Genomic DNA, 13,288 nt, shown 5'->3' on the forward strand with positions numbered 1-13,288 from the left:
TCAAACTATTCCAAAAAAATTAAAGAGGAAGGAACACTTCCAAGCTCTTTCTATGAGGCCAGCATTACTCTAATCCCAAACCAGATAAAGACACTACAAAGAAAGATAATTACAGGCCAATATCCCTGATGAACATAGATGCTAAAATCTTCAACAAAATATTAGCAAATTGCATCCGGCAATACCTGAAAAGTTCATACACCATAACCAAGTGGGATTTATTCCAGTGATGCAAAACTGGTACTGAAGTATGGTAGCAATCATCTCAGGTAGAAACTGTAGTTTAACTTTAACCCTGCTGTTTGGCTTCTGTACTTATTTGCTTTGTTTAACAATAGAAAAGTTACTTTGATTTTTCTGAACTTATGTATGCTACCCCAATTGATTGAATCCTCCGTTGTTGGTGGTTTGAATATCCCATTGGTTGTGAAAGCACATTCTTCTGTACCTGGGAACCAGAACAGCACAATTATCCTAAATTGCTTCAGTGGCTACAGATAATGTGTTGTGGTTGACTCAGTGGTCCCAAGACCAGGACTGCACAATTACTCTAAATTGCCTCAGTGGCTCCAGATAACATGTTCCTGTCAACTCAGTGGTCCTAAGACCCATGGCTCCAGGCAATGTGTTTCCGTTGGTTCAGTGATCCGTAGACCCAAAACTATAATTTAACTAACTTGCTCAATTCTGCTTCTGTAAACTGCTTTTTTGCAAACCAGGTTCCTCATTTCAAACCCTGAGATGTAATCAATACCTTTGTGACTTTTGCCTATATAAATCTGGTGTTGGGGCTAGGTAATTACTGCGAGATTTGGAGTGCATGCCCCCCTTGTAGTGCCGGATTTTCAATAAATGTGACTCCTTAATTCGACTTCTTGAGGCATCCTTGTGTGATTTGCGGGGGACATTTCAACAGTACAATATCCGCAAATCAATAAATGTGATGCAGCACATTAACAGATTGCAAGACAAAAATCATATGACCATATAAATTGATGCATAAAAAGCATTTGACAAAATCCAACATCCGTTTTTGATAAAAACTGTCAGCAAAGTGGGAATGGAGGGATCATACTTCAATATAGTAAAAGCGTTATATGACAGCCAACATCATACTCAATGGGCAAAAACTAAAACCATTTCCCCTAAGAACAGGAACAAGACAGGGATGCCCACTTTCACCATTCTTATTCAACATAGCACTGGGAGTACTGGCCATAGTGATCAGACAAGAAGAAATAAAAGGCATCTCAATTGGAAAAGAGGAACTAAAACTCTCATTATTTGCAGATGACATGATATTGTACATAGAAAACCCTAACAACTCCACCAAAAAACTACTAGATTTAACAAATGAATTCAGCAATGTAGAAGGATACAAACTTAACCCTCAGAAACCTATGGCATTTCTATACACCTATAAAGAACTCACAGAAAGAGAAACTAAACAAACAAACAAAAACTCATTTACCAGTGCAACAAGAAAATTAAGATCTAGGAATAAACTTAACCAAGGAGGTAAAAGACCTGTGTTCTGAAAACTACAGGATGTGGAAAAAAGAGATAGAGAAAGATATAAACAATTTAAAGAATATACTGTGTTAATGGATTGGTATTATTAACATCACTAAAATGTTCATACTACTCAAAGCAATCTACAGATTCAATGGAATCCCTATTAAAATACTAACGGCATATTTCACAGACCTAAAACAAACTCTCCAAAATTTTATATGGAATTAAAAAAAGACCCGGAATACCTTCAGCAATCTTGAGAAAGAAGAACAAAGTTGGAGGGATTACAATATCAGATATCAACTTATACTACAAAGTGACTGTAATCAAAACAGCCTGGTAATGGCACAAGAATAGGCATATAGATTAATGGAACAAAACAGAGATGCCAGAAATCGACCCAAGCCATTATGCTCAATTAATTTTTGACAAAGGAGGTAAGAACATACAATGGTGTCAAGACAATCTCTCCAATAAATGGTGTTAGGAACACGGGACAGATACATGCAAAAAAGTGAAACTAGACAAACAACTTACACCATACACAAAAATAAACCCAAAAACAATAAAAAGTCATAAATGTAAAACCATAAAAATGCTAGAAGAAACCATAGGCAGCAAAATCTCAGACATCTCTTGTAGCAATATGTTTATGGATATATCTCCTAGGCCAGAGGTCCTCAAACTTTTTAAACAGGGGGCCAGTTCACTGTCCCTCAGACATTCCACACATGCGCACTGCGGGCCCGGGAGAAGTCGGCTGCTAAGCAGGACAGGCAGTGGCGGCAAAAACACCCAGCGGGCCGGATAAATGTTTTCGACGGGCTGCATGTGGCCTGCGGGCCGTAGTTTGAGGACGCCTGTCCTAGGCAGGGGTCGGCAAACTCATTAGTCAACAGAGCCAAATATCAACAGTACAATGATTAAAATTTCTTTTGAGAGCCAAATTTTTTAAACAAACTATGTAGGTAAGTACATTGTTATTAACTTAATTAGGGTACTCCTAAGGCTTAGGAAGAGCCACACTCAAGGGGCCAGAGAGCCGCATGTGGCTCGCGAGCCGCAGTTTGCCGACCACAGTCCTAGGGCAAAGAAACCTAAGGAGAATATCAAAATTAAAAGCTTTTGCACAGCAAAAAGAAACCATCAACAAAATGTAGGGAGAACATATTTGGCAATGATACATTTGATAAAAGGTTAATATACAAAATATATAAGAAACTCATACAAATTAACAAAAGGAAGACAATCCAATTGAAAAATGGGCAAAGGACCTAAATAGACACTCTCCAAAGTGGACATTCAGATGGCTCAGAGACATGAAAAAATGCTGAAAGTCACTGATCATCAGAGAGATGCAAATTTAAACATCAATGAAATATCACCTCACACTTGTCAGAATGGCTACCATCAACAAATCAACAAATGACAAGTGGTGGTCAGGATGTGGAGAAAAGGGAGCCCCTGTATGCTGCTGGTGGGAATGCAGACTGGTGCAGCCATTATGGAAAACAATATGGAGTTTCCTCAAAAAATTAAATATGAAACTGCCACTTGATCCAGTGATCCCACTTCTAGGAATATATACTAAGAAACCTGAAACACCAATCAGAACGAATGTATGTGCCCCTATGCTCACAGCAGCACAATTATAATAGGTAAGATATGGAAACCCCCTTGTGTCCAGTAGATGAGTGAATAAAAAAGCTGTGGTACATTTATACCATGGATTACTATGCAGCAGGAAAAAGGACAGATCTCTTACCCTTTGAGACAGCATGGAGGGACCTGGAGAGTATTATGCTAAGGGAAATAAGCCAGTCAGAGAAAGACACATGATCTTACTCATATGTGGAATCTAAGTAACAAAACAAACTGATGAACAAAATAGATCCAGAGACACAGAAACACAGAACAGACTGTGGAACCTTGTGGGAAGGTGGGGAAGGGTGGGTGGGTGGGTGGGAAGTGATCAACCAAAGAACTTGTATGCACATATGCATAGCCCATGGACACAAATAGGATAGTGAAGGCCTGGGGTGGGTGGCAGTGGTGGGCTGTAGGGGTCAATGGGGGAAACATGGGGACATATGTAATACTTTCAACAATTAAGATTTATGAATACATAAATAAAGAAAAATAATTCAAAGAAATTAAGTTACTTGCACTTCAGTTTTCAAGAAAGTGGAAAAATTAAATTCTAGGATTTCCACTTTCCTGCAATGATCTGTAAACTCCCATGACCCTTCTGCCAAGAACACATAGATAAGAGTTTTATCCTCTAACAAAGCTACTGTACTGTTTCTGTTTTGTATGCAAGTAAGTAGGCCCCAGACCCCATTCTACTAGAATATTTTATAATCATTTAGCCCTCAGAAAGAACTGTAACACTTCTCTAATAAAAACTTTAAAACAGTAACTTTCTTACACATGGAAATTGTAAAACAAAGTTGGAGTGAAAACAACATGTATGCATGTCTTTCCTCTTGGCAAAGAAAGAGTTATCCATGTGACAGGGTTGTGATAGGGTTGGGGTTAGGGTCAGATGAGCTGAATCTGGTATTCATTTAGTAAGTGTTCTTAAATGACAGCAAACACTAAAAAGCCAGACCACCGCCCTTAAGTGAAGTGCTACCCAGTGGGTAACAGCGTCTCTGACATGCTGCTTCTGGATGAGGAACAAACCTTGGCAGCACGGCACTCTTCCCGAAGGGCTGCCACTTTCTGCTGGTATACGCTCAGGGCGCGCTGGTGCTGGTCTACAGAGGCCTTCAGGTGTTCGTGAGCGTTGTGTTTCTCAGATGTTATTTCAGCCAGCTGAATCTGGAGGCAAAATCTTTTAATTAAGCTCTAGCAAATATGATTTTCACTTGTTAAACAGACTTTCTTTAAACATAAACTTGAGTTTAGAGACATGAGTTTCAAATAATTAAGTGACATAAATATCAGAATTATTTATTATTGAAACATTTTTTAAAATAAATTAGGTTTCCTTAAAAAAAGTCATGAAAAAGAATTCCAGACTATAGTTCAATGGAACTATATTTGGGGGCGGGGGGATTCAACTGACCCCCCCCCCCACCCCAGTATCTGTCGGGGATTGGTTCCCGAAACCCAGTGTTACAAAATCCGTGGATGCTCAAGCCCCTAATATAAAATGGCACAGAACAATGCATACAGTTGGCTCTTCACATCTGCAGATGGTTGGTTGAACCTGAGGATGCAAAACCCGCAGCTATGAAGGGCCAACTATGTGTATGATTGATATACAATAATATTTAGCAAAATCCCTAAATGGTATTTTACTTCTACATGGAAGATTTTTTCTAAATCTTAAAAAGTAAAACGAATCTTACTTTATAGACTTCTATTTGCTGCTGGCTTGCCTCTAGCTCGCTCTTTAAAGATGCTTGAAGCATTAAGTGATCAGTTTCCTACAGAATAAGAATCTTGGTTAAATTTTAAAAAGAAGTTATTCATAAATACATTATAAGTAAGTATTAAAATGTGAAACTGAGGAATTAACATACTGCTTGCTTTGAATCTGCCAGTTCTTTCTTGGTTTTCATAAGCAATTGCTTGATTTTGGTGTTGTTTTCTTCATATTGTTGCAATGAAGTCTGTAGTGAAGCTAGTATTAAGAAATTATTTCAGAAGAGATGAAATTATTTTCATGAATGTATTTAAATAAACAAGTGACAAGTCTTTTCTTTAACCTATCTTTTAAAGAAACTTGTCTTAACTTTTTATTATGGAACATTTCAGACATAAATGACAGTTGTGATGATAGTGCAATAAACACTACCGTGCCCATTACCTGGCTTTAACAATTACCAACACATGGCCAATCTTATTTCACCCAGTCAGTCCCACAGGTCAAATCTGGCTGCTGTCTGTTTCTGTGAATAATTTTATTAAAACACAGGCTCATTTATTTACATAGCATTTTTAAGGCTGCTTTAGTGCAACAATAAATAGTAATCTTGACTAACATGATAGAGACTACATGGCTTGAAAATAAAACATTTATGGCCTGGCCCTTTATAAAACAAGCTTGCCAACCCCTGACCTATAGCCTCACCTACTCTTCCCCTCCCCCTCCTTCTTCTTTTACTTTTTTTACAAGATATACTAGTACATTCATTTGTAAATATTTTAGTATATATAGAACAGGGCAAAACTAGGTTTAAAGTTGTTCATATAAAAAATAATACAATAATCTATATATATATAAAAGCCTAGTGCAGCCGAGGGCAAACTACGGCCCGCGGGCCGGATCCGGCCCGTTTGAAATGAGTAAAACTATTGAAAAAAAAAGACCGTACCCTTTTATGCAATGATGTTTACTTTGAATTTATATTAGTTCACACAAACACTCCATCCATGCTTTTGTTCCGGACCTCCAGTCTAGTTTAAGAACCCATTGTGGCCCTCGAGTCAAAAAGTTTGCCCACCCCTGGCCTAGCGACTAGAATGGCAGAACGACCAGAACGACCATTGGCTATAACATGCACTGCGGCAGCCAACCAGCCTGATCTGGGCCCCCATTGGCCCCACTCCCCCGGCTGGCCCAGCCTCCAATCGACCTAGGGACCGCACCCATGCCGGGAGCCGGTCCATGCTTGCTGTTTCAAGGGACCTGGCATATATGGCATACTGTTCTTAATATGTTTGCTCACCTTCTTGGCACTATGTGTTTTAACCAAGGTCTCTGAGAAAGGTTGTTTCCCCAGGTAGGGATTTTCCCCTGAAGTTAGGGAGGGAATAAAACCTCTTAACTAAGTGCCAGGTGGGTAATTAATCACTTTAACTACGAACAATCATGCTTAAGCTACATAATCTTTACTCCCTGGAATGGAGATAAGAAACGCCCTAACCTTTGAAATAGAGATTGATAGGATTGGAATCAACTGGTATAAATACAGATGTAAGAAGACAGAACGAGGAGAGACGGAACCTAGGCACAGAACCTACACAGAACGTTCTCTAGAGACAGAAGAACTTCGCTGGAGAGAACATGGCAAAAGTTCCTGGACAGAAACTGGCCTCAGAACCTAGAGACAGAACCTAGCGAGAGAACATGGCAAAAGATCCTGGACTGAACCTGACTACAGAAATTGGCAAGAGAACCTGACTAGAACCTGGTGACTGAACCTGGCTGGAGAACCTGGACAGAACCTGGCTGGAGAACCTAGCAAGAGAACATGGACACAGAACCTGGCTGGAGATCCTAAGCAGAACCTCTCTGGAGATCCAGACCAGAACTTGGCTGGAGATCCTGGCTAGGCTGCTGATCAACTGAACACTGTCTCCGTGTCCTTCCTTCTTGGCCGACTCCGTCTACCCCTGGACCCGCTGGGGTTGGACCCCGGCACACCCATGCACAAATATCGTGCACCGGGCCTCTAGCGCGTGCGCGCACGCGCGCACACACACACACACTGAAATATTATTCAGCAATAAAAAAGAACAAAATCTTGCCATTTGTGACAACATGGCTGGACCTACAGGGTGTTATGCTAAGTGCAATAAGATAGACAAAGAAAGATAAATATTGCCCTAGCCGGTTTGGCTCAGTGGGTAGAGTGTCAGCCTGTACACTAAAGGGTCCCAGGCTCGATTCCGGTCAAAGGCATGTACCTTGGTTGCAGGCACATCCCTGGTGGGCAGGGGGTGTGCAGGAGGCAGCTGATCGATGTTTCTAACTCTCTATCCCTCTCCCTTCTTCTCTGTGAAAAATCAATAATATATATATATATATATATATTTTAAAAAGATAAATACTATATGATTTTACTTATATGTGATATAAAACAACAAATAAATAAATAAATAAATAAATAAACAAACAAACAAAAAAACCAGACCCACAAATATAGAGAACAAGCTGATGATTGCCAAAGGGGAGAGGGGTGATAAAAAAAAAAAAAAGACAATGACATTTAATGACTTCCATTTTTTCTTTAAATAATAAAAAAGAAACCTGAACAAATATGTGAAAAAAACCTGTCTTCTGACATTGGACAGTAAGCAATGTAGTACTGTGATCCCTAAAAGGAGGTAAATAACAAATGAGGTAAAAGCCCTATTATATAGTCCCTGTTCTCTGCCTGAAGCAATTTTTAAACTATGGTGCAGGAAGGGAATCCCAAACAGAGCAGAGGTCTTGCAAAGATTAACAGGAACAAAATAATGCACAGAGAGCTGTAATCTGAGTAATTCTCAGATTTTATACAGCACTATAAATTATTCATATTCCTACCAGCTACAGTAAGAAATGTTGTTGAGTACATGGGCACTCAGTAGTCCTCAGATGATTCCCACCTTAATATTGGGACTGAACTGGATCGTTAGGAAAGGCTATTCTACACTTGTCCTAAAGAAGATGAAAAACAAGCCACAAAAGGATAAAACTGATCCACAAATAACTTCTTGTCATACAAAATTTAACTCTTCAAATGTATATAAAAATTTTAGCATTCAAAAATGTCAAATTCACAACCAATTAAAAGATTATTTCCCATAAAAAAAGCAAGAAAACATTACTCATAAACAGAAAAAAAACCCACCCAATCAATAGAAATAGAATGAGAAATTACAGAAATGGTGAAATTAGCAAATAATGAAATTAAAATAGCTACAATATTCTTAAGTACTTAAATAAAAACATGAACATAAAGTAGAAATAAATGAAAAATAAAAACAACAAAACAAATGGGAATCTGGAGATAAAAAAATACAGTATCTAAAGTGAGAATGTCACCAAATACGATTAACAGATTAGATAGACACTGCAGGTGAGAGAATTGAAAGACATAATAATGTAAACAATCTATAAATAAGCTCAGAATATAAAAAAAAAGAAAGAAAAAGGAAAATGACTGAGTTCTAGGACTTTATCAGTGGTCTAATGTGTGTAATTGGATTCTTGGGAAAAGAAAAGAAAGGGAGGTTTATACACAAAATATTAAAGAAAATAATCACCAAAATTATGACAAACCTGAAGAAAACTATAAAAACTCCATACATCAAAGAAGTTCAATAGCCTTGACCGGTCTGGCTCAGTGGATAGAGTGTCGGACTGCGGACCAAAGGGTCCCGGGTTCAATTCTGGTCAAGGGCATGTACCTTGGTTGTAGGCACATCCCCAGTAGGGGCTGTGCAGGAGGCAGCTGATCGATGTTTCTCGCTCATCGATGTTTCTAACTCTCTATCCCTCTCCCTTCCTCTCTGTAAAAAATCAATAAAATATATTTTAAAAAAAGAAGTTCAATATATCATAAATACAAACAAGGAAAAAATGCACAAACACATATCTTAAAGCTCTATACCCAGCAAAAGTATCCTTCAAAAAGGAAGGCAGGTTAAAGTTGTTTTCAGACAAATGAAACACAAGAGAATTCAATGCCTGTAGCCTGTGTCAAAAGATGTATTAAAGGAAGTTCTTCAGGCATAAGGAAAGTTATACCTTTTGGACAGAATTGGGATATATATGCAGGAGTGAAGAGCACCAGAATGATAAACATGTGGCTGAATATTAAAAACAAATTCTCTAAGTTTTTCATTTCTTTAAAATGGGTTGATAAACACTAAAATGGTCAGATAATAAATATCATAGGCTTGCAGGTCATGCAGTTTCTGTGACAATTACTGAACTGTGCTGTTGCAGCATGAAAGTAGTAAAAAATGATATAAACAAATGAACATAGTTGTGTTTCTACAAAACTTTTATTTATAAAAATAGACAACTGGGCTGTGGGCCACTGTTCACTGACCTAAAATGATAACTATTTTCAAACAAAAATAACAACAATGTATTGTAACACATGTAGAATGAAAATGTATGACAAAACAGCACAAAGGAGAAAAGGGGAGACAAATGAAGAGTGCCATTGTAAGATTCTTATATAATACTAGAGGTCCGGTGCACAAAAATTTGTGCACGGGGGTGGGGGGTGGGGGGGGTTGGGGGGGGGTCCCTCAGCCCGGCCTCTGCCCTCTCGCAGTCTGGGACCCCTCGGGAGATAACGACCTGCTGGCTTAGGCCTGCTCCCGGGTGGCAGAGGGCAGGCCCAATCCCTAGGTGCAGCCCCTGGTCGGGCTCAGAGCAGGGCCGATTGGGGAGTTGGGCGCCTTTCCCTGTCATGCACAGAGCAGGGCAGATTGGGAGGTTGTGATGCCACCCTCAGTCACGCTCAGGGTAGGGCCGATTGGGGGGTTGGGGCACCGCCCCGTCACACTCAAGGCAGGGTCGATGGGGAGGTTGCGGTGCCAACCCCTGTCACGCACAGAGCAGGGCCCATCAGGGGGGTTGGGGATCCGTACCTGGTCATGCACAGAGCAGGGCCAATCAGGGGGTTGGGGCGCTGCACCCAGTCATGCACAGAGCAGGGCCCATCAGGGGGGTTGGGGCTCCATACTGTCACACACAGAGCAGGGTCAATCAGGGGGTTGGGGAGCTCCCCCCGTCATGCACAGAGCAGGGCGGATCAGGGGGTTGAGGAACTCCCCCCTGTCACTCACAGAGTAGGGCCGATAGGGGAGTTGGGGCACCGCCCCGTCACACTCAGGGCAGGGCGGATCAGGGGGTTGGGGCACCGCCCTCTATCATCCACAGAGCAGGGCCGATCAGGGGGTTGGGGCGCCGCCACTCTCACACTCAGGGCAGGGCCGATGGGGAGGTTATGGCTCTACCCCGTCACACACAGAGCAGGGCCCGGGGAAGCGGGGGGGGGGGGGGGGGGTGGGGCGCCGCACCCTGTCACACACAGAGCAGGGCCCATCAGGGGGTTGAGGCGCCACACCCTGTCGCACACTGAGCCGCAGGGCAATCAGGGGGTTGGGGAGGTCCCCCCTATTAGGCACAGAGCAGGGCGGATAAAGAGGTTGTGGCCCCGCCCCCTGTCACACACAGAGCTGCAGGGTGATCAGGGGGTTTGGGCGCTGCCCCCGTCATGCTGATCCTGGTGCTGGGAGGCATATTACCCTTTTACTATATAGGATAGAGGCCTGGTGCATGGGTGGGGCTGGCTGGTTTGCCCTGAAGGGTGTCCTGGATCAGGGTGGGGGTCCCCACTAGGGTGCCTGGCCAGCCTGGGTGAGGGGATGATGGCTGTTTGCAGCTGGTCACACACCCTTCAGGGTGGGGGTCCCCACTGGGGTGCCTGGCCAGTCTGGGTGAGGGGCTGAGGGCTGTTTTCAGGCAGAATGAAGCTTCCAACTGCTCCTTTTTTTCTTTTTTTAATTTTTTATTCTGGGCCAGCTTGAGCTCTGGCTCCAGCTCTGAGGCCTCTGCTGCTGAAAGAAGGTATTTGGTTTGTTTCGGTTCTATAATCGAAACAATGTATAACTCCAGCTCTGAGATCCCGGGCTCGCTGAAAGCAGGTTTCTGGGGTTTTGTTAAGCTTCTATATTTGTTACAATGTTTCTTAAACTGCAAGCTCAGAGGCCGGCAAGGCAGGCGGGGAACGTTGGAGTCCTCCGTCACTGAAGCAAGCAAGCCTCATGTTAGTTTCAAGCTGCCTGGCTGCCGGCCGCCATCTTGGCTGGCAGTTAATTTGCATATCTCGCTGATTAGCCAATGAAAAGGGTAGCGGTCGTACGCCAATTACCATGTTTCTCTTTTATTAGATAGGATACTAGAGGCCCAGTGCACCACATTTGTGCACTCCAGGATGGGGGTCCTTCAGCCCGGCCTGCGCCCTCTCGCAGTCTGGGAGCCCTTGGGGAATGTCCAACTGACGGCTTAGGATCCCTCCCCGCCTAAGTGTCAGACATCCTTAGTGCTGCCACAGACGCAGGAGAGGCTCCCGCCACTGCTGCTAGGCTCGCCAGCTGTGAACCCGGCTTCTGGCTCAGCAGCACTCCCTCTGTGGGAGCACACTAAGCATCAGGGGGAAGCTCCTGCGTTGAGCATCTGCCCCCTGGTGGTCAGTGTGCTTCATAGTGACCAGTTGTTCTGTTGTTCGGTTGATTTGCATATTAGCCTTTTATTATATAGGATGAAGTGGTATAATCTACTTGAAAGTAATCTCTATTAAGTTCCAGATGTACACTATAAACCATAAAGCAACCACTAAAATCTAACAAATTGGTATAGCTAATAAAAGAGATAAAACAAGCTAAAACCGGTTTGGCTCAGTGGATAGAGCGTCGGCCTGCGGACTGAAAGGTTCCAGGTTCGATTCTGGTCAAGGGCATGTACCTGGGTTGCGGGCACATCCCCAGTAGGAGATGTGCAGGAGGCAGCTGATCGATGTTTCTCTCTCATCGATGTTTCTAACTCTCTATCTCCCTTCCTCTCTGTAAAAAATCAATAAAACATATTTAAAAAAAAAAAAGAGATAAAACAATATAAAATAATTATTTCAAAAGATGGCAGAAAAAGTAAAAGGTTAAGAAATTGTAAGACAAATAGCAAACAAATAGCATGGTGATAGATTTAAACTAAATCATTTGATAATTAAAAATAAATAGCTTAAACATCTCAATTAAATAACAGACTGTCACCTTGGAGAGAAAAACAAGACTCAACTACATACTTAAGAAACACTTTACAGCTTTAGAAGATGTTGGCATAGGTATATACCTGTACATGCCGCCCCACACAACCACATCAAAACTACAACTAAAATACAAAACAGCTATCATCCAGAACAACGGGAAAGCTGGCTGGGTGGAAGTTCTACAACTAGAAGGAAAGAAAAAAGTGCATTTAGACTGGGTAGGAGGTGCGGAGGATCCAAGAGCAGAGGTACGGAGGCACACGAAACGGGCTGCAACTGGGCGCGCGGTTTTTTTCAATTGGAAGGGAGATACAAGCTCCCTGACTGCACTGAACCCATTTCCGGCAAGACTCTGGGAACCCAGACTCCTACAGGGAGAAACTGGACTCTCTGGCAGCGGGTCAGAAAGCAAGGGTGGCTTTCTCGCAGAGCTGCTCGCAGGGATCATTGTTATTGTGGGGGTGCGGGACTCGGGGACACGGAGACCCGGAGACGCGGAGAGGGCTGATGGACAGCCATTGCTGTTTGCTCTGCCCTGGAGATTCTCTGAGACCCCGCCCCACCCAATGTACAACCCCACCAAAGCTGTGCGCAGCGGTGCAAATGAATCGCCTGTCCTTTTGCAGCCTAACCTAACAAACTGCAGCTGGGTCAGAGAGCCCCAAAACTTCCAAACCCCAAACAAAGAGGAGAAATCTGCAGATCTTGCTGTAGCTCCTGCAGGGTGGACTCACTCAGTAGCTGACTTTGCACCTCTTTGGAGATCCAGGAGCCAGTGTACCCAGTGGTCAGATACCAGATTTCAACTCCTCACATCCATAAGTGACACACTCAAGAGGCAGACTCAGTGAGCACCAAAGCCCCACTGAAGCAAGTCCTGCCCCATAAGGGTGTCTCCAGCACAGCAGTTCTTCCACTATAGACACAGCGGGTCCTCGCAGTCAATTGGCCTGGAGGTCATTTCCTCCTAGAGATACCAAGAGCAGTCAAGGCTTAACTACAACAAGCCTGTGCACACAGCCCACAAAGGGGTGGTGCCTCAAGAGTGTCCACCTCAGGTGATTGGGGAGGCTGAGCCACTGGGCCCTATATGACACCTAGCACACAAAGACACTTTATCAACACAGGGAAGCAGCTGAAATGCAGAGACAAAGAAACATGTCACAAATGAAAGAAATGGAACCAAGCAAACTACTGGATATAGAGTTCAAAACCACAGTTATACGGTTACTCAAAAATCTTCTACAAACCTCCGAGGAACTTAGTGA

At 42.7% G+C, this 13,288-nt stretch overlaps 1 protein-coding gene across 7 annotated transcripts in view; it reads right to left on the bottom strand.

Moving 5' to 3' along the window:
• The window catches only part of GCC2 (GRIP and coiled-coil domain containing 2), an 88,444-nt gene that overhangs the window by 24,741 nt on the left and 50,415 nt on the right, over positions 1-13,288 (bottom strand). For all 7 annotated transcript variants that reach the window (XR_004974003.1, XR_004974004.1, XM_036349217.1 and 4 more), the window contains 3 exons: positions 5,046-5,146; positions 4,872-4,949; positions 4,201-4,338 (listed from right to left, as the gene is read on the bottom strand). Coding sequence is in view for 5 of the 7 variants with exons in the window: in XM_036349217.1 (XP_036205110.1) it covers positions 4,201-4,338; positions 4,872-4,949; positions 5,046-5,146 (317 nt within the window). In the remaining 2 variants the exon portion in view is untranslated. The remainder of the gene's footprint in view (positions 1-4,200; positions 4,339-4,871; positions 4,950-5,045; positions 5,147-13,288) is intronic.

The sequence above is a fragment of the Myotis myotis genome, unplaced genomic scaffold (assembly GCF_014108235.1).
Source record: "Myotis myotis isolate mMyoMyo1 unplaced genomic scaffold, mMyoMyo1.p scaffold_m19_p_2, whole genome shotgun sequence".
Taxonomy (NCBI): Eukaryota; Metazoa; Chordata; class Mammalia; order Chiroptera; family Vespertilionidae; genus Myotis; species Myotis myotis.